At 46.4% G+C, this 21,815-nt stretch overlaps 1 protein-coding gene across 1 annotated transcript in view; it reads left to right on the top strand.

Moving 5' to 3' along the window:
- Positions 1-21,815, top strand: part of LOC119441025 (neprilysin-3) — a 41,313-nt gene that overhangs the window by 5,954 nt on the left and 13,544 nt on the right. The window contains exons 4-7 of the mRNA XM_049661462.1: positions 2,478-2,536; positions 16,978-17,029; positions 18,018-18,082; positions 19,413-19,513. Coding sequence (XP_049517419.1) covers positions 2,478-2,536; positions 16,978-17,029; positions 18,018-18,082; positions 19,413-19,513 — 277 coding nt within the window. The remainder of the gene's footprint in view (positions 1-2,477; positions 2,537-16,977; positions 17,030-18,017; positions 18,083-19,412; positions 19,514-21,815) is intronic.

The raw sequence follows: 21,815 nt of genomic DNA, 5'->3' as shown, positions 1-21,815 counted from the left end.
TTAAACTTGAACCCGCCTCAAGAAAAAAAAGTTCCTGTTTTGGGGTATTTCATTGCGTCTCAAATTCTTTCCTATTCACTCTCGATGCTATTAATTACGGGAAATCAGAGGTTGCATAGAATCATACGAATCTGGGAGTTCTTGCGAGAACTGCTTGATCGCATGCACGGTTTTAAATAATCCTGCTACTTTTAAAACTATAATGGCAGCTACAATACATTTTCTTTCATTTAATAATGCAAACATGTACTGAGGTGTGACAGTCATTGCACACAGCGTATATATGTTCCCTCGACAAACATTCATGGTACTACTATGTTTACGGGCATCATAATGGCAGTGAAATGAGTAATATAATATTACTATTTACCTGCGTTACTCTAAAATGTCCGTTGAGCTGATCGTTGAAAGGCATAATAGCCTTTAAATGCCACAGCAGAAACAAGTCTACACTTCGTTGAGATGCGTGATGGCACTGTTTTTCTCCTCAGTAAAGCGGCACGTAACATTCTTGTTGCTCGAAATCTCCTAAGAAATTTCCTGCAGCGTTGTGCAATACACGTAGCCTTTTCTGACCCATGCAAAACGGAATTCACAACACCTGCCTGTTCTAGCACTTCGCACTGGGCCTAGCTGCTCGATGTTTCAATCGTCATCTTTTATATACCGAGTGCTTTTTTTTTTAGATCATACAAAATTTTTAAAATCCATCTTTTACAGATAGTTTAATTCTAGCCATTTAGCTGTATAACTCCACCATGCGGACTTGCACGGAAAATCAAACTGCATAATCAACTCATTAACGAAAGTTCACTAAATAACTGCAATTATTGACTTCGCGGTACATATTTCAATTTACGAATCGTAGCTGAATGATATTCATAATTAAACCAGTGCTGAGATTTTAATTGCGAAAGTGCATGACGAAGTACATGGGCGGGCCAGTTACTTTTGTGCTTAAATGCTTAAACGGATTTTGTAAAAAAAAAAACATTCGAATAATAGTGCATTTTTACGAAAAGTTTGACCGTGTATATCTCGAAACCCGCGCGATCTTTAGAACTCGTTCCAAGTGCATATGTCACGGGAACTCACCGGCTACAATTTGAAATTTGCAATACGTTCAGTAAATATTCAAAAATATAATTAAAGTATTTTCGGTATTTATTCGATTATGTGCTTCGATTTGTCTTGCGAGTAATGTCCGCCACTTGAATTATTCATGCTCAAGGACTACAGTTGCGCTATATGCCACAGGCAATTTTTTTAAATTTCGTGTAGTCTAAAAAAACGCTTTGTATTCCCAGCTAACGAGGGACTACATAGAATTCTCGATGAAATAAGCCACTTGATTAGCGGAAGATGGCCCTAGCTTCCAGAATGCTGCTTCGTTTAAGTAAGGCACCGCTGTTCGTACGAGATCATTTGCACCTTAGTCCCACATATTCATCGTACTATGATTGATGTGTGCTACAAGGGTGCATACTCGTCACTTTATACCAACACGCAAATAGGCAGCGGCGCACCAGTGGTCAGGTCCTCTGCTGCTTGCAGCCGTAGCAACAAGTGCCTCGTTCATAACAAGTGTAATGGGTGTCTCTGTGCTGGATGTTCGGTTAGGGTGAGAACGTAGAAGACGGAAATGCAAAATTCACTTGATTTAGTGCTTTGTACACAACGCTGCACACGCTACGCAAGTGTGACGTAGCACGTCGCATTGCGCTCGTCATGAAATGCCGTCATTTTGGACCTGCGGCAGTTCCCAAGGAAAAGATAAATGACATACATGTATTACAGCTACAACTTTTGGACGTAAGGTTACGTAAACTTACGTATTACTTGTCATTCTCATATACCTTGGTGCTTCGAGTATACGACCTGCGATGTTTCGGCCGGGAACGATAGCGGCGCACTGTAGCCGTTGGTCGTAGAGATATGTCAGTCCGCTCGTTTGGAAGTAAACGGGTTCAGATCTCCGATGCCTCCCCTGTAGTCATGTGGCCGTATTTCGCGACATAAAAGCATCAGACGTTACAACGAATTACATACAAACTATATAATTCGTACGGGATGCACGATCGTTTGATCGGGAATGCGAGCAGTTGCCTGCTATGCGTTGCCTGCTTTGTGTTACCTGCTACGTACGACACGGGGTGTAGAGATTTTACGGCAGATACATAGGCACTTTACGGCGAGCGCCACTTAGCGCTCTTGCTTCGGTGGAAAACAGTCACTTAAATGTGACTGCCTTCCCTTTTTTGAAATATGGCAAGTGCCTTAAACGTGCCATCACGATGAAGCACTTCTGTGTAGAATTTTGAGCAGCCCTAGTTTCAGTTTATGTGCGAATAAGTGGCATGGTGTGCAGACATTTGCATGCACAAATTAGGCCAATAAATCTAGATAGCATTCCAGAGGAACCTACGACGCTATGAAACGGGCTGCTAACTCTTCTGAGTTCCTGATATCTTTTACAGGAGGGGTATGTCAATATTTGACACCGACTGTCATTTCAACCCAGAGAAAAATGTCGTTGGTAAGTGCTTCACAAATGTGAGAGTCGGCAAGAATTCTCACGGTCAATAGTGCCGACGCTTATTACGTATTGCACGTATTGTTGCCTAGCGTATTTTTTTTTTCTTTTTTAATGATTGTGCAGCCTCCCGAATTTTTAGCTATATCGCGCGAGCGTCCATCACGCGTCATCCTCGCCCCAGGAGAATGCACCAAGCACTCTTCTGTGCAAGAGTTGTCCAATTTGATGTTCCCTTCAGGACGCCGTACGACCATATTACAGTGTTCTCGCGCGATATAGCTAAACATGCGGGAGGCTATACATCTGACCTTAAGGTGTTCATATTTTTTAGTCCTACGTAGAAAAGTAATGCTAAATATAAATATATTACGTTAACATACCCTTAACGGCCACAAACACTAGCGTACAAAGTACCGTCTGGATACCGCGTACTTTTATGGAACCACCTGCAAACTTTAACAATAACAAGGTACATTTCGCTCTCTGTTTGCAAACACACACGTGTTGGCGCAATAAATTATGGAAATAGTATGGCATAACCATCCTTTGTTTGTAAAGAAAGAAGAGCCGTCAAACACTCCGCTGTCCATAAGCCGGCATGACCAAGTTTTTTTTTATCTCTCTTTTCTCTGTGTAGGAGTCTGCTGCGCGTTTAATGACGGCCTCGTCCAGTCGCGGACGCTATTATCTAGAGCTTAAAATTAAATTTGGTAGTGGGGTGGGGGGTTACATGCCAAAACCACGATCTGATTGTGTTGTAGGCGTATGTAATAAACGGTAGAACTTTATGCTAATTTTCATGATCCGGCGCAGCATACAAGGTGATCGTTCGATTAGTGCGCTCAGTGACGCCGTTCATTTGCGAATTATATGGCGTCGAGTGCCTGAGGAGCGAGTTACATAAACGTACAAGCTCTTCCACGATATCCACTGTGAGTTGACGTCCCCGGTCGCTTATAACAACACCAGGCGGGGTCCAAGTTGTAGGACAATAACGTGAAGTAGGAAGAGTGACACTTCGTGGCAGTGGCTGATGGTATAGCCGCCGTCGCCCCGTAGCGCGTGAAATAGTGGGCGCCGGCAATTATCCAGCGCATCCCCTTGGATTGCTGAGAAAAAGGGCGTAACAGATGAATTCTAACTTGCTGAAAGGGCAAGCTGGGAGGTGGCACATGTTGAAGGAGACAAGATGGGGCAGTGGTTGGACGTTTCCGACGTTGGTACAGTATGCAGCTGACAACATACAACTCAGCCGAATGTCGCATCCGGGCCAGTAAAAGCGTTCGTTCGCTCCGGCATCCCTAGAAGAAAGCGTGCACCCCTGCTTGAGTAGTTCCTTTTGTACAATAGCCCATCACGTACACAGTAGCTGCTTGTGGCACTTGAAAGGGCTGAAGTGAAGAGTGGCTCCAATATGGTGTCTGCCCATTGTTCTGCTTTGAAGGCATCGATATCAGGAAAAGCGGGTGTCACAGTGCCAACGAGATGATCAAAATCGTCTGCGTCGCAGTCCGTTGTGGTAAGCGGCATAGGGAAAAGCAGTCTGCGCCAGCATGTTTGGGTCACTCTGGTAGGAAACAGTGAAGTTATATTCCTGCAACCTCAGAGCCCAGCGCGCAAGGCAACCACAAGGGTCGCGAAGGTTCACAAGAGAGCACAGGGAATGGTGGTCTGTGACGAGTACAAATGGGCTTCCGTACAAGTAAGAGCGAAATCGCTGAACCGTAAATATTACAGCGAGGTATTCTTGCTCTGTCACCGTGTAATTGCGATCAGGTTTGCTTAATGAGCGGCTTGCATAAGCAATCTTGTGCTGACGGTCTCATAGCGCCTAGACCAACGCAACTAGGCACCTGTGTGGATTTCTGTCGGTGCCGTAGGATTGGAGTGGCGAAGGATAGGTCGGGATGTGAGCAGTAACTTGAACAGACGAAATGCAGAATCGCACTCTCCGTCCACGTCTGAGACGTGGACGGAGAGTGCGATTGGTTCACGCGGCGTGGTTGGTTCGCATTGGTTCACACGAGACGTGGTTCAAACGGCGGGTCTGTTAGTTCAACTAAGGACGAAGACGTGTATGCTGTAAAGTAGGCGAGTTTCAAGCCTTCTTGAAGCAAGACAGGTTCTGTCGGGAAATTAGCCGTCCACAAGCCAGCTCGCGCATTGACGGTGGATGCCACACAATCAGAGACAAAAATGTTCTTCTTCCCACAGTTTAGATGCATTGTCTCTACGGAGGCATGAAAACATTCTGGAACTTCACTGTGACAAAAAACTTAAATGCACACAGAGGTGGACGCAGGCACAACAGTACCTGCATAGACACAAATTTAGCTTGACTGCAAGTCTCCTCTGAGAGTGCGGATGAAACACGGCCATCGACTAAAACTTCCCCTGTGCGGCAATCGACCGTCGCACCAAACTGTCACAAAAAGTCGATGCCCAAAATCACTTCTTGCTTCGATAGGGGAATAACTACAAATTCCGTCGCGAAAACTCCACCAGCCAAGTATACTTCAGCAGTGCACACGCAAACAGGACGCAACTTCTCGCCGCTCACTCCACATAAACGTTGCAGCCTGGTCCCAACGAAATAGAACTATGCGCCCTAACAAACATTTGAAAGCGAGACTCATTACAGATACAGTTGCTCGGGTAACCACTAGAGCCATTGCAGAAACACCCTCAACAAGTACATGCACTTTGTTCTTAATCATAACAACTACAGGGCGGCATTTCTGTTGATAGCACGTGTCGAGCGACCTCACCCCCATCGGCTGCGCTAGCTAGTTTTCCGGTTGCGAAGGCGAGGCGGAGAGGCGTACTGGCGATGTAGATTCAGGTAAACGGTGTGCACGAGAGGATGACACCAGGTGTCAAACTCCTGTCAGATGCCGGTGAGCGGCTCCGAAAGCTTCTCTGCCAGTAATGGTTGGAGGAGCCCCAGCTGACCATGAGGGCGTGTACGGCTGTTGAATTCTCCTCAGAGGAAGTGTGGTCCTCGTTGAAAACCTGGATCGACCATTCCACGTTCTTGGGCGACGATTGCGAAACTTCGCTGTGTGGCCCGCGACACCGCAACGGAAACACACCAGCAGAGGCAGCAAATTTCGATGTCCCACAATGTCAGGCATGTTCGTGTCGACCGCATAGCCAGCAGGTGGGTCACATTCATCCTGGCTATAGGCATCGGCCGCCGGGAAGAGTGCGTGCGGTGAGGGCGTTGGCCGTACTCATGATCTTGATAGCTCATGGGCCCTCTCGTCTGTGGGGTAGACCTATACTCAACGGTCGCGGCGTGCACTGTCGAGTGCCATGCGGTCGATACGGCTGCGTTTGATGTTGCGGAGCCAGACAAAGCGTTCTCCCGTCCAGGCGCGTAAAAGGGACGTGGGAATCAAAAAGAGGAAGACACAGAAAAGCGACGACTGTGCAGCGGCCATTCGTGCTGTTCGTAGCCTGCTGTTCCCGCCATTGGACGCCTAAATAAACCCATTTTCCCCTAGCGCATAACAAACTGGTGGACATGCGGAGTAAACCGCTCATAACCGCGGAGCCTACGCTGCTACAACTTCGCCGAAGCCGTCGACTTGCCGGACTTCCGCCATTATCACCTAAAATGCCTGAAGACGCCTTCCACCAGATTCCCGAAGCCTCTGACGCTGCTCCAAGGCCAGCAGCTGGTGTTCCGTGGCAGTACTACCGGGTGCTACTCACTTTCGGATGAAAAGCCGGAGAAACTGCCGACGAGTGGCTCACGAACTACCGAAGGGTGAGGCGGTCTAACGGTTGCAACTCTGCCGCACAATTGTCCAATGTTGTGCTTACCCTTACCGACACAGCGTTCGTCTGGTATGAGAATCACGAATACATGCTCACTTTGTGGGAGCTTTTCGTCCAGGAGCTCAGAGCGTGTTTTGGAGACACCAGTGCAAAAACGAAACGCGCTGAACAGACGCTTTCGCGAATGGCTCAGTCTCCCGGCGAGACATGCAAGACTTATATTGAAGAAGTGCTGAAACTCTGTAATATAGTCAACTCTCAAATGTCCGAACATGACAAAGTTAGACATTTGTTGAAAGGAGCAGCCGAAGACATCTACAATTTTTTGATCGGCAAAGAAAGCTTGGATTCCGTGTCTCATGTCATTCGCCACTGCATGACCTTTGAGACGCTGAAGAGGAGAGGGATAATACCGAAGTTTGGTCGCTTCGCTAATATCACAATGGTGGCAAGTGTAAACACGAGCTTGTGTGATGACCTTCCATTCAACATAACGCAGATTGTTCGCGAAGAGTTGCTCCTTTGGGAAGAGATGTGCCGTCGCACCCACGGAATCATTGGTGCGTATTCACCACACGAGATGACGAACAGCAGGCTACGAACAGCAGGAATGGCCACTGCCCAGTCGTCGTTTTTTTTCTTTCTCTTGTTGAACCCCACATCCCTTTTCACGCTTGGATGCAACAATATATATAGTACTTACATATAATCTCTTCGAGTTTGACAGAAAGCACTGTCTGCAAATCAACAGAGCCGCCATGGGAACGAACATGGCTCCAAATTGTGGTAATATCTTTGAGGCGCCGTTAGAAATTCTCTTCTTCGGAAACTCGGCCATAAAAACAATACTCTCCAAGCTATTCCTGGTTGCCATATTTCTTGTGGGGCCCGGGTATGAATAAAGTATCTTGTTTTCACTTCTAATTTCAATTCATTGCACCTATCAATTTATTTTACGCGCTATTTCTTCCAAGATATTGTTCACTTCCTCGACGTCACTTTTTCATTGCCTGGAGGTCGCATTTCCACGTCCCTGTACAAGTCAACAGATTGTCAGGAATACTTTCACTTCTATAGCAGCCACCCCCACCACTGCAAAACAAGCATCCCGTACTCCCGAACTCACAGATACAGAAAAATGTGTTCCAAGTCTGCGTAATTTGAGAGACACGCGGAGCAACCGAAATCAGCCCTAGTACGTCAAAAATATTCTAAAGAAGCAGTAGACAATCCAATTGAGCTTGGATTCATTCTTCCACATGCGCCTCAGGCGGCAGCCGAAAAACTAATAAATCCACAGTTACCTTAGCCATGCCACTCAAGTAGACATTCTGAGTGACATAATGCCCCTTCTAGGAATACGCGAGAGCTTACGAGGTGCCGGTGCTGGTGAGTCCGGTAAGCTTTAGAAAACAGCACTTACACATATCATCCCTGACTTGGCTGTATAAAAAACTGCAAGCACAAGGGCATACTGGTATTACCATTTCCGTATATATATATATATATATATATATATATATATATGAAGGCCAGACCCCGGCCGTAACGTCAGTAAAGTCTTGTTATGTTTTTCCTACGTGCTTCTATTTTTTGAACTACATCTGTGCCGCTCCGGTTACTCTTTACTTCACTGATATATATATATATATTGCCGCGGCAACTTGGCCACATTTAAGTTGCGCGCCCTTCGTATTGGACACTGTGCATGCCGTACCGTGCCGCTCAGCAACAACCGGCAGCAATCTTGTGGCACGACCAACTTCGGGCTGTCCAGACTCAGAGAGCCCAGGACCTGGCCACCGAGTTCCACCTCCCGGTCTCGTCGTGGACGCGGCCCGCAGACGAGCCCCCTTAGGGGGACTTGCTCTTCTCAGGACCAAATAAGGTTCAGTTCAGTTCAGCAATCTTCGTGGCACGAGCACCCCGTTGGACCCGGCTCGCATGCGCAACGCGCACGAGGCAGCACTCAAGAAGAAAGAAGGCGGTTGGACGCCAGTTTTAGAACGCGACTGCCGGGAATTCTTCACGACCGCAGTGACGTTTAGTCGTGGGAACCGGTTCGCACTTACTAAATATCGTTGTTTTGTTAACCTGCGTTTCTCAACATCGTTACATTTCTGGTGGAGGTGCTGGGTATGAGTCGAAGCCCCACGTACGAAAGTCAGCGTAGCCCCGACCACCAGCGAGTCCATTCCGTGGAACTGACACCTGCGCACCAGCGGACCAGCCGCCGTCTTCGAGGTGACTCGCCCGAATTCGGCCCTCTTCTCTTCACGCCAAGGGAAACTCGGACAACGGACGCCCCCACAATGACTAGCCAGGTAATACCGGCACAGCTGGCCGTAAGCCAATCTCTCAAGCCGCCAACATTCCATGGCGACTCTTTCGAACACGGGCAAGACCGGTTGGAACTGTTCGAGAGAGTGGCGAGCTTCAATGAATGGGATGAGAGACAGCAGCTCCGAAACGTATATGTCGCTTTGAGGTCTTCGCAAAAACGTGGTATGAGAACCACTGAACCTTCTTTGTCCTCTTGGGAGGAATTTCGACGACAAGTGCTAGCAACATACGCCAGCACGGATCGTGAAGAAAAGGCGGAAATTGCGCTTCAAGCTAGGAACCGGCTCACAAACGAGAACGTGGTTGGTGTACATCGAGGACATGTCTCGCCTGTTCAAGCGTGCCGATCCCACGAAGAGTGAAGATAAGAATCTGCGCCATCTCATGCGTGGGATAAAGCAAGGAATTCTTCGCAGTTCATCGTCCGCATCCCACCGCCCACGGCCGCAGAGTTCAGAACCGAAGCAACGACCATCGAAAAGACGCTGGAACAGCGCGCTCGGCAATACAACCTGGGAGGGAAGCTGTGCACCTGCCCATGTCTTCTCTGGAGGCGTGCCAAACGATCTTGAAGCCCTGCGGGAGCTCATCCGGTCGGTGATCAGGGAAGAGCTCAAGAATTTGCGGACACCTCAGACTCCAACTGCACTATCTATCGTCGACGTTGTCCGCGACGAACTGAGGCAGGTCATACGGGGTCCATAGCATGAGCCACAGCCGATGCAGCGCATGCCAACGTACGCCGACGTACTCAGGCAACCCGCGGTACACAGTAGTGGAGCAGTTGCCACGACCGTTCCCTACCCGTCGACAGTACGCAGTGCACCTCGTCTGCTGGAACCACCGGCTGCCTATCCGCCTCCACCACTTAGTGCACCTCGTTTCGCAGAGCAGAGGCCCCGGAAAAGTGACGTCTGGCGTCACCACGAGCGCAGGCCTTTGTGTTTTCACTGTGGAGAAGCGGGTCACCTGTATAGGTTCAACCCGTACCGTCAAGCTGGATTAAGAGACTTTCCCTTAAGTGCATCATGCCCCCGAAACGGTGAACGACCAGCAGAGATCGAAGAATACTTGTCCACGCGCCAAAGCCCCATTACTCCTCGCCAACATGAATCACGGTCACCGTCACCCATGCGCTACCGATCGCCTAGCCCACGCGCCTCCCCAAGATTGCCTAGGCGTCGTTCACCAAGCCCACACCAGGGAAACTGAAGCAAGCGACCTGTGGAGGTGAGGCCGCTGATAACCATAGTTACGAAGATCCTCCAACACGGTTGCAGATCGATGACAAGATAATTTCAGTAAACAGGTGCAGGAACGAAACGATTACATCAGATTTACGATTGATAATAGACGGATGCGAGCTGAATGCCTTAGTCGACACCGGCTAAGCTTCAAGATGGCGAAGAAATTGAAAAAAGTTGTGACGCTGCGGACTGGACCACAGATAAGCACGGCAGGCGGTCATCTTATTATGCCCCTTAGCCGATGCACCGCAAGACTTACGATAAAAGGCTTCACTTACGTTTCTGACTTTATTGTACTGCCAGAATGTTCACGGGAAAAGTCCAAGCTAACGGCGCCATAATTAACCTACGTCGGTCCAGTGGGTCTTTCTCGACAAAACAAGCTATACCTGTGGAAGAATCGGAGGAGCGACGTCGTGCTGCAACGCGCGTCGTTGATGATGATGTAAGTGTGCCTCCACGCTACAGTATAATGGTTCTTGTGCAAAATGAAACATTTTGCGACCGCGAAGGCATAGCGGATGGAAACATGGCGCTCTTTCTGAACAAAGGTATTTGCGTGGCTCGGGGTCTTGTGCACTTAAGCAATGGCCGTGTAAATGTTGCACTTACGAATTTCGGAAATGAATTCCAACACATCTCACAAGGAACAGCTATTGCCTATTTCCACGAGTTCGGTGTAGCGACCGAATTATGCAGCCCAACGACAACGTCAACTGCTCTGCAAGGAACCTGCAGTGTCGACGGATCAATTACCGTCAACCCAAGACTCCCGGAAGCCGAAAAGAAACAGATATGTGCCCTGATAAACTACTTTTCTGACTGCTTCTCTACTTCGTCGAAGGTATGGCGCACGTCTGTTGCAAAGCACAGAATCATAACAGAGGACGCCACAATAAGACCGGTATGCAAGCACCCATATCGAGTTTCACCAAAAGAAAGGGAGATCCTCAAGAAGCGAGTAGAGGAGATGCTTTCAAATGACGTTATTCAGCCTTCCAGCAGTCCATGGGCCTTTCCCGTAGTGCTAGTTAAGAAAAAAGATAACACACATCAATTCTGCGTCGACTACAGTAAATTGAACAGCGTAATTAAGCGGGATGTATACCCCCTTCCGCGTATCGACAATACGTTAGATCGGCTCAGATGTGCAAAGTTTTTCTCTTCCCTGGATCTTAACACTGGTTTTTGGCAAATAGAGGTGGATGAGCGGGACCGTGAAAAGACAGCATTCGTAACCCCTGACGGCCTCTACGAATTTAAAGCGCTCCCATGCGGCCTCTCTTACGTGCCTGGAACGTTCCAGCGAATGATGGACACGGTGTATGCAGGACTGAAATGAGCAGTCGTGCTTAGTGTATTTTGATGATGTGATCGTATTTTTCGCAACTTTTGACCAACATATAGAGCGACTTCGACAAGTATTAGAAGCTATTCGTGCAGCAGACTTGACAATTAAGCCTGAAAAATCTCAATTCGGCTTCGATGAACTTCAGTTTCTCGGACACGTCATTAGTGCTGAAGGCGTTCGAACAGATCCCGAAAAGACAGCAGCCGTTTCGAGGCTCCCGACACCCACAGACAAAAAGTCAGTGCGACGTTTTTTTTTTTGTTCTCGTTTTTTTTTTTGGGGGGGGGGGGTTTATGCACATGCTACATAAGATTTGTGGAAAAGTTTTCAAAGATTGCTGACCCCCTAACAATACTAGCAGGAGAAGATGTACCTTTCATGTCGAACACCGAACAACAAGACGCCTTTGACGAGTTAAGGAATCGCCTGCAAGCTTCTCCAATCCTTGCCCATTTTGATGAGACAGCCGACACTGAAGTTCATACCGATTCGAGTAACGTCGGCCTCGGTGCCATACTAGTTCAGTGGAAGAACGGCCAGGAGAAAGTAATTGCTTATGCCAGCCGTAAGCTCTCGAAAGCAGATGTAAACTACTCGGCAACCGAGGAAGAGTGTCTTGCAGTCATTTGGGCAATATGTAAATTTCGACCCTACCTCTATGGTAGATCATTCAGAGCAGTCAGTGATCACCATTCGCACAAGTCGAGACAACTGGGCCAGAAGAAGAGGAATTCCCGTTCCTTGGCATTGTTGACGCGTCACAAATCGCTCAACACCAACGAGATGACCCGGAATTGCTACCACTTATACAGCGCCTGGAGAGACTCGACGTTCAAATCCCGCGTATTTTCTCTAGAGGGCTATCCTCGTTCTGTCTGCGAGGAAGTGTCCTCTACAAGAGAAACTTCGAGAAAAGCGAGACAAAGTTTTTACTTGTCGTACCCAGAGCTATGCGAGAAGAAATTTTGCATGCATGTCACGATGAACCTTCATCTGGACACATGGGCGTGAGCCGTACATTCGCCACGATTCGTCTGAAATACTACTGGCCTAAGTTATTAGCATCCATGCAACACTATGTCAAGACTTGTCGCGAGTGTCAAAGGCGCAAGACTCCATCCGTAAAACCGGCAGGCCTCCTCCAGCCAATAGAGCCACCAAAAGCCCCATTCCAACAAGTCGGTATGGACCTCCTTGCACCATTCCCAACATCATCTTTAGGCAAAAAGTGGATAGTTGTGGCCACGGACTGTGGCAGAAACTGATTCACTGTACAGTGCAAGGGCTGTCGAAGTTGCAAAATTCTTTGTCAACAATATCGTGCTCAGGCATGGCGCTCCCACAGTTGTTATTACCTATCGTGGAACAGCCTTTACTGCGGACCTAATGAAATGCTTGTTGCAAATGACACATACTGATCACAGGAGAACTACGGCATACCACCCTCAGACAAACGGTTTAACTGAACGCCTCAACAGAACACTGGCTGAGATGCTTTCGATGTATGTTGATGTTGAGCATAGGCTGTGGGACGAAATTTTGCTGTACATCACCTTCGCATATAATACGGCCGTTCAAGAAACAACACGAGTCGCCCCGTTTGAACTTGTATTCGGCCAAGCAGTAACCACAACTTTGGATGCTATGTTGCCGTTAGATGAAGAAAACAATAACTCATCGGACCCAGATGATTTCTTGCAAAGAGCCGAGGAGGCACGACAGATTGCAAGGTACCGAATACGCCGCCAACGCATCAACTCCTGCCGGTACTACCAGCGACGTAGTGAAGCGCATTATCAGCCCGGTGACAAGGTGTGGGTATGGACCCCAGTGCGACGCTGTGGACTGTCTGAAAAGCTTCTCTGCCGATACTTCGGTCCTTACGAAACACTTCGTCGTATAAGCGACGTCACTTACGAAGTGAAATTCGCTGGACACGAGAGCTCAAGACAGCGCAACCCCACGGAAGTTGTACATATGGTCCGTATGAAACCCTACCAGGAGAGATGATGAAAAAAAAATTACACCGTCTTCCCGTAGGGTAACCCCGATTAGTATGCGAAGCAGCCATGGGGTCGACTCAAGGTAGTTTTATCCGCTGTATAAACTTGGACATGCAGCAGCACCAGCAACGCGCAGAACTGTGGTCGACGCCGTCAGCGTTTTGTCCGCGTTCGCACCGAACGCGCGCGTCGTTGGTGACTGTTGCTGGTGCTTCTTGGGCTCCTACCGTCGAGCCTCTAACCTAAGCTACTTCGCATTATCGCGCGCGGAGCCGCAGGTGTTGCAATTCGTTGCGCAATCCGGAGAGGAGAGGGGGAGAGGATGCGCATGAATGGCGAGAGGAGAGGAGATGAGACAAGGAGAGGAGGGGGAGGAGGATGCGCATGCGCAATAGGGGTGTGAACGCACGGCGGTTGGGTGGATGGAGGGAGGTAGGGAGGGAGGGAGTGCATAGCCCCGAGGATAAGATGCTTCGCATCTAAAAAGTGAGTGCTTACAGGAACCACTCTCACGCATCGGGCCGATGCGTTAAGGAGGAGGATAATGCCGCGACAACTTGGCCACATTTATGTTGCGCGCCCTTCGTATTGGACAATATGCACGCCGTACCGTGGTATTGTTCAGCAACAACAGGCAGCCATCTTCCTGGCATGAGCACCCGGTTGGACCGGGCTCGCATGCGCCACGCGCACGAGGCAGGACTCCAGAAGAAAGAAGAAGACGGCTGGACTCGAGTTTTAGAACGCGACTGCCGGGCAATTCTTTACGACCGCAGTGACTGTTAGTCGTGGGCACAGGTTCGCCCTTAATAAATATCGTTGGTTTGTCAACCTATGTTATATATATATATATATATATATATATATATATATATATTGTCGTTCTTCCTACCTCAGCTGGACCACAAATATCACCAGAACGGGCCGTGCCTGTGTATATGTGTATTGTGACACTACGTTCCTTTGCACAGTTGCTGCCTTCCTGTCTCCCTTCTGCGATCCGTCTCTACCATGCCCACACCACCTTATCAACTTGCCCTCTTTCCAGCTACAACGGCGACACGCGCACTGGTGCTGCGCAGCGACCGTTTTCTCCCTCCCTGCGTCGTTACTACGGATATCTAGTTACCGCTACTTTCAGCACCTCTCCCTCTTCTCTGGCTAGTGTTCTTCCTCTCCAACTGTCCTGCTTGCCCTACAAACGTGGGACTCCGCCTGCATCGTTGCCGATAAGGCTGCTGTAAATCTGTCATGGTGCCTAAAAAGAGTAAATCACTCACCACTGTTCCTTTTCGGTGTGAAGTATCTCTTGTATGTTTGTTTTTCTTTTTGCCCTAAGAACGGTCAAACACGCTGTCTGCTGCCTTCACTATCAGTGCCGAAGTGCAACATCTTTTTTAAAATCTTGATGAAGACTGGTCCGTCGGTCGAAACTGTTGAAATTAAATACTTGTTCTGATTACCTTGTAGCATCGCTCGAGTTATATATATATATATATATATAACTCGAGAGATGCTACAAGGTAATCAGAACAAGTATTTAATTTCAACAGTTGCAGTGAATATCAGTGAAGCAAGCAATCACAGGAGCCGGCACAGCAGTTCAAAAAATAGAAGCACGTAGGAAAAACATAAAAGGACTAGTAAAGTCCTGTTATGTACTTCCTACGTGCTTCTACTATATATATATATAGAGAGAGAGAGAGGAGAGGGAGATTAGGATTTCATAGATCATAAAAAGGCATTTGGTTCAATAGAGCCACCAGCAGTCATGGAGGCATAGCGTGCGCGTAATCAAGGCACACAGGAGGCATACGTGTATACCTTGGGAATATCTACAGAGATTCCACAACTATCTTCGTTCTCCACACGAAAAATGTAAAGTTACCTGTCAAAAATCGGGTCAAAAATTTCTCCAATGCTATTCACCGCACGCTTAGAAATATTAAAGCTCTTAGATTGGGAAGGCTAGGGAGTGAGGATCAACGGCAAATGTCTCAACAATCTTCGGTTTGCAGATCACATTGTGCTCTTGAGCAACAATGGGGACGAATTACAACAAATTATTACGTACATTAACCAAGAAACGTGTAAGAGTAGGGTTGAAGATTGATATGCTGTAGACAAAGATAGTGTTTTATAGTCTGACAAGGGAACAAGAATTCATAATCACTAGTCAGCTTCTAGAGCCCTTTCAGGAGCACTTTCATCTAGGTAAATTACTCATAGGGGACCCCGATCATGAGAAGGAAATTTACATAAAAATAAAATGGGTTGGAATGCATACGGCAGGCATTATTATATTCTAACTGGGAGCTTGCCACTGTCGTTGAAATGAAAAGTGCACAATCATTGCATTCTACCGGTGCTAACATATGGGGCAGAAACTTGGAGGTTAACAAAGAAGCTCGAGAAAAAAGTTAAGAACCGCACAAACATGTTAAGAACCGCACAAACAGCCGTGCAGTGAAATATGTTAGGCCTAAGGTTAAGGAGACATGAAGAGAGTGGCGCGGATCAGAGAGCAAACGGGGATAGCCGATATCCTAATGGACATTAAGAGAAAAAAAATGGAGCTGAGCAGGCCATGTATATGCGTAATGCAGATAACTGTTGGACCACAAGAGTTACAGAATGGGTGCCAAGGGAACGGAAGCGCAGTCGAGGACGGTGGAAAATTAGGTGGGCTGATGAAATTAGGAAATTTGCAGACTGAAGTTGGAATGAGATAGCGCAAGACAGGGGTAATTGGAGATTGCTGGGAGAGGCCTTAGTCCTGCAGTGCAGTGCACACACAGGCTGCTCATGATGATATATGTATATATATACATGTAATGTCAGTGTATTGACCAATGTTCCATGTTCGAGATTTAGATACCGCTAGTGGAGGATGAAGGAAAAGGTCAATTTATACTATAGTGTTTACATCCATCTGCACAACTTGTAACTTCAGTCCCAGTCAGTCTGTGAAATGGTAAAAGCACAGTGCCAGTGAGACGCACGAGAGCGAGGCCAGGTGAGGGAAAATAGTGGCCCACTACATGGAGTACCAGGAAATGCTCAGGTGCCATTACGTACAGTTAAGCGTTGTTTGTTCCGAGGTACTGGGTTCACTCCACGGAGTAAAAAACGTGAACAAGCCAGGTTCACTCTGCGAATTGTTGAAATTTTCGCTGAATGGCACATTCTTGCAGCGAGGTACCAATGTATGCGTAGAAGAGTCTGTTGCTGTGCCTGTTGGTACATACTTGTAGAAACGAAGGAACCCAGCCTTTAAAACACAAATACCAGGAGAGAAGTTGTTGCTAGTCCCAGCGTGTGTACGTCTACTTCTCTCCTGGTGTTTGCGTCCTAAAGGCTGGGTTTCATCGTTTCTAGTAATGTATACGTTTTCACTCCTTTTTGGTTGGTTTTGTTTCACGTATATAAAGCTAGATATTGTTGACTCAAGATAGAACGCGTTGGAGATTGACCAATGACCCAATGTACTGCCACAGCCACTAGACAAAAGAAAGTTGTGCTACTGGTGATATGGCAGTGACAATGATGACCACGACAATGTTAACTGTAATGAAAAGCATTGTTAGTCTTTCCAAGTGCCGACTTCTTCACCTGAAAAAATATTAGCCGCTTTATCTGCTTCGAAAATAGTGAACTTTTGTAGTTGCCTAAATGGCCTAATGTTTCCCATGTTTTCATCGTTTTTTTTTTCAGTTCTTCCTTTAGCCTTCTACAACCTTTCCGTGCCAACGTCGCAAAAGGAAAGGTGCGTATGAATGCAATGCTTCTAAGCAAGCCGCTCTTCTCGTACAGATTCACTTGTTAATTTTCACCGTGCGTGATACACGGCAGTTTTTATAGGCCTCTTTTGTTCGGTTATCCACAACGGCGCTACATAGATGCCTCAGACACACCATGTTTCTCTCGATATATTCGGCGTAAGATCACAAGGTTTCGTTGTCTGGGTGGACCAGGCTTCATGTTGGTGAAGGACATTACTCAGCTAGATCGCAAAGCAGCGCGTCTTGCGCCAACATTTATTCCTGTAAGCTCAACGACCCCATGCCACTCGCTCTACCTGCCCCATTGGTGTTTCTTTATATTAGCGCGAGCTATTTCTTTGCTTTTATTACCAATCGCAACATTTCTTTTACCATTCATGATGGTTCATGGCGTGATGCTATACCTCAAAAAATCTATGAAAATGTATTCGCTGCTTCACTCGGCAACTGTTTAAGACTCTAAATAGTTTACAGTTTGGGAGATTCGTAATCAATTATCATATTCAGTTAGAAAATGCGACTACAAGTGCAATCTGCACTGCAGTGTGTAATTTACAGTCCCTGAAACGAGAATCGGTCATTATTGCGAGTTTTGGTGTAGTTAGGCTGAAAGATCAATACCACTCTTCCCGTTATAATAAATATAACATCAGGTACTTTAAGACAGCGTTGGTTACCACGCTGGCTCGAATACTCAAGTTTAGTAATAACCATAGCATAAACAATCTCAGTCGTTGGTGTTACTGTTAACTATATTATTCGGAGTACTTTCATTCATTTAGGAGTCGGCTCCTGCCGAAATAGTAGTCGTACATTTCAATAGAAACTAGATTTGTGTTCACGGCAGAGCAAACTTTCTCCTCCAATCAACTGGAAAGCAACAAGCCTCCATTTTGTGCGTTGCTCATCACCATGTTTAGATTGTCTGTCTTTCAGTTGTAATCATGTCATACACCTTTTTAATGCTTTCAGGATGTTCCACATTCCCCGCATTGGCCCTCGACTCACCGACTGCCTCTTTAGAGCTACGTTTGCAAGTATGAACACTCTACTTAAATCACCTCACATTTTCGTAAGCGGCATGTCGACATGTAGAGCGCGCTCTACCGTAAAATCTTCTCGTAGCCCAAGCCATGCAAGTATTCCCAGTGGCTTCAGCAAACCATCAATGTGGAGAAAAAGAAATAGGTTATAAACAGAAAGAACGCACTGGCTTCACAAGATTACTACGCGCCAGTTATACCTAACGTTTTTCTGTTTCTGCTTCTGGCGGCTTCCTTGTGCTTTCTAACTAAAACGCGTATCTTCAGTACATATATTCTCGACTAGCGGCCTCTCAAGTGACGAGCAGTAATGGTAGAACCAGCTCGCTCATAAGTCGTTTAACAGTAATAGGCGTACACAGCAGATATGTTTAGAATGCGTGAAGACGTTCTGTTTTCTAAAGGCATATTATGCTTAAATGCTTGTTCGTACAAGACTACTTTCAAACCTTATGAGCTTAGGGTCACATTTTCCAAATCCTTACGATTTGATGTTTTTGAGTAAGCACAAAATACTGCAGTTGCGAGAACGTGTATCGTTTTCTACATGGCAGTTGTTTACCGTATCGCGCTGAGCATATCCTCCACCACCAGCATTTTGCGCGGCGTTGAGACAGCATACATTTTGCAGTATAAAACACATGTTTTGAGTAGAGTGTCGACGTGGTGTCGACCATCCTTTAAAATACTTGTTTTGTCCTAATTTGCCCGTTTTCCCATTCTCCACTTCCCCATGCACTTTGTTTTTACAACAGGTATATTTAAATTAGATTCTGGGTTCTATGTTTTTCTATAAAAGCAGAAGTAAATGAGCCTTTTTTTCTTAAATTAAGCTGCCATCAATATTCAGCTTTTTCAGAACGGGAACGAATCCGTCATTCGTATGCAAACTGTTAGAGCTCGCGAAGAGACTTTTTTCATTTGTGCTTTTATTGGAACACTTGCACAAACAGGAAGAGGACTGATCGTCACTCCCTTAATGCATTACAGACATTAACGGACTATAAGAAGTCGTTCAATAGTCGTGCGCTGAATCCAGAACATAAGCACTATCTGTGAAGAATGAATGCCTGAGCGTGAGATAATCTCACCCGCCGCCTAAGAATGAAAAGTGAAGCTACAGTTGGAACTGCAGCTGTATACATTCGCTTTCAGAGATAAACAAATCAATGTATACCCAGCGTTCCCAGCCTTCGGTAGCCGCTTCGGCGTTTTTTTCGCTTTTGTTACAAAGCCTGCACGAAAGCGGGACGCCGTGCCACATTAACGGTTTGCCTTTGGCGAACATAGTTTGTAATAAAATGCAAACTCTTATTTCGTGTAGCCAATTTCTTCATGCCAAACGACTACTATTGGACAAATTACGCTTCTTCAAACTTCGACGAGACAGCAAAATGTTTTGGTGGACACTACAAGAAGAACCAGGTAAAATATTCCTTGCGCTTGCTGCTGCTCTGTATAACTGGTGAAAGGAATTTTCAAGTGTATATAAGTTCTGCACTACACGTTCGCGCAAACAAGAATACCCCGTACTACCTTAGCTTAGAAGCGGTATGCTCTCGTACTTTCGCCCGTACATGCTCCTTCGGAGTCTACGAATTGGGCTGTTTATATTTTCTAGTTTGGGACAGTGATGGAATAACTTCATTTACGGGGCATCAAGGCCTAAAGTCGGCGCTATAAATCGCTGCAGCTATTGTCCATTTGTATTGCATGCACTGCATACTTAATGAACATCCACGGATAGTGGCACAGACAGTGGGTTACATAGCAAGAAATGCCCGAGTGACATCTTGTTCGTCGAATACTAACGTTTCCCGGAAATGTGCGGCACAATTACCTTTCCACATTAGCGAACCACGTGTTAGCGTGTCCAACACCTTGCAGCTTTGAGCGTATCTGTCTATAGATTTATAGAAATATTCTCGATGGTCGAACTTCAATGTCTAATTTTAGGTTGAGTGAGGTGTACGAAAACGCATCGCCCTTCGGAACTGTTTGCAACTTCTCAGCGTTTTTTTTTTCTAATGGGTGAAGTTCGTTGTAAAGGCTTCCACGAAGAGTAAATTAAGTATTCTATGATTGTATGGTTGCTATTCGTAGGCTTCTGTTCGTCGCATAAGGGTATTTTTTGCTTTCAGGCTATCACCATCATCACAATAAGTCTAACGAGGCTGCTGAAATGTCGTAACGCATTATTGGTCAAATACGAGCTGCTGGGTCAGAGCTTCCGCGCTACTTAGTTTGTCCCGAAAACAATCTATCGTCTCATTCTACCACAGGTCGCTTCACGCTAGATGGAGCCGATGGTAATTGACAGAATTAAAGTATCAAAAGAATTAAAGTACGCTTAAGGTTCGCCTTAAAATATGTAACTAGAGGGCGTTATTTGATGCAGTTGATGCTGGCACCAACACTGTACTTTCTGCGACATGGGGCCGATCAAAATTTAAAAAGTCTCGGTCTGCAACATTCCCCTGAATGTTTCCTACAGCCATACTACAGCGAAACACCATCAGAATTGGAGGTCGCTTAAGCTTCGCCTTTAGGAGTGGAACGCGAAAGCATTCAAAGATGCCTGCCTGCTTATCAGTCTTTTTTCTCGTATATTCAAATTACAGTCAGACGATATCACGTCTGTAGATTGTGGTTAAGTTGTAGTTTACAATTTTCTTGACGGATATTACTTTGAGAAAAATTTAATTTTTATTCACTAACGTCTTGTGCCACGCGAAGCGCCCGCCCTGTCGGGGTGGTTCGGGATAATGCAGTTCGGCATGATTATTACCACCAGACGCCGATGCGTACGCATCGTATATACGTACCAACGCCGGATTTTCCGAGACACGGGGCCCTTAATGCTGTCGCATTAAAAGCTAGCATAGATGAATTCAGTTCAAGAGAGCCAGGAAGCAATGAATGTACTTTTCATTTTGAAGCTTTATAATGCATTGCTTGTATATCCAGTGTCTATAATTGTGTATTGCACCAAACAGGTTGTACCTACGTCACTGGCATCATAGTTATAGCTATCTTCGAGGCCTATTCAACTTGGACTATTAAATTCCGATAACAGTCCGAGATAAGGGCTACACCAATATGTATTTCAAGTTTTCAATATTCGCACGCTTACAGAGTTCGTATAAAACAGCAGCTGTATGTTACGCATAATTTGCGAAATGAAAGCGTCAGCTCTGCAACAGAACGGTATCACGGTGCTTAATTATGAAAAGCACTGAGGACGTGGGCACTTCTCTGGCTAAGCCTCTACGGGGTGTTTTAACGTTAACAAAATTTTTGAAATATTCCTATGGCAGAAATGTAATCATTGATCTGAATTACTCGAAAGAGTGGACATTACTTGCACTGTAAATCAAAATTTATACTTGAATATTTAGCAAAACCTCCCTCATCAACTTCATAAAAGTGAGAGACGCCTAAGACTGCTTGCGTGTTGGAATGCGAAAGCGTTATACTTCCTTTGGGGAAATTTCTTGGCTAAGGCCAAACCGAAACGCGCCAAGCGTCTCCAATGCTTGCTTGCCCGCGAGGAGTTCATAACTGGAAGGACGGCTCAGCGGCGTTCAACTGGACATTATCGGTTTTTTTTTATACACTCATGACGTGACACCACCTGCTCCAGTTGGCTGCGCCGTCACGCGTCCAATGACGCACGCACTAGGTCATACCTTTGTTCAGTGGCTGCGACATGACGTGTACCAAGACG

The sequence above is a fragment of the Dermacentor silvarum genome, chromosome 2 (genome assembly GCF_013339745.2).
Source record: "Dermacentor silvarum isolate Dsil-2018 chromosome 2, BIME_Dsil_1.4, whole genome shotgun sequence".
Lineage (NCBI taxonomy): Eukaryota > Metazoa > Arthropoda > Arachnida > Ixodida > Ixodidae > Dermacentor > Dermacentor silvarum.
This window is presented reverse-complemented; position numbering and strand designations above follow the sequence as displayed.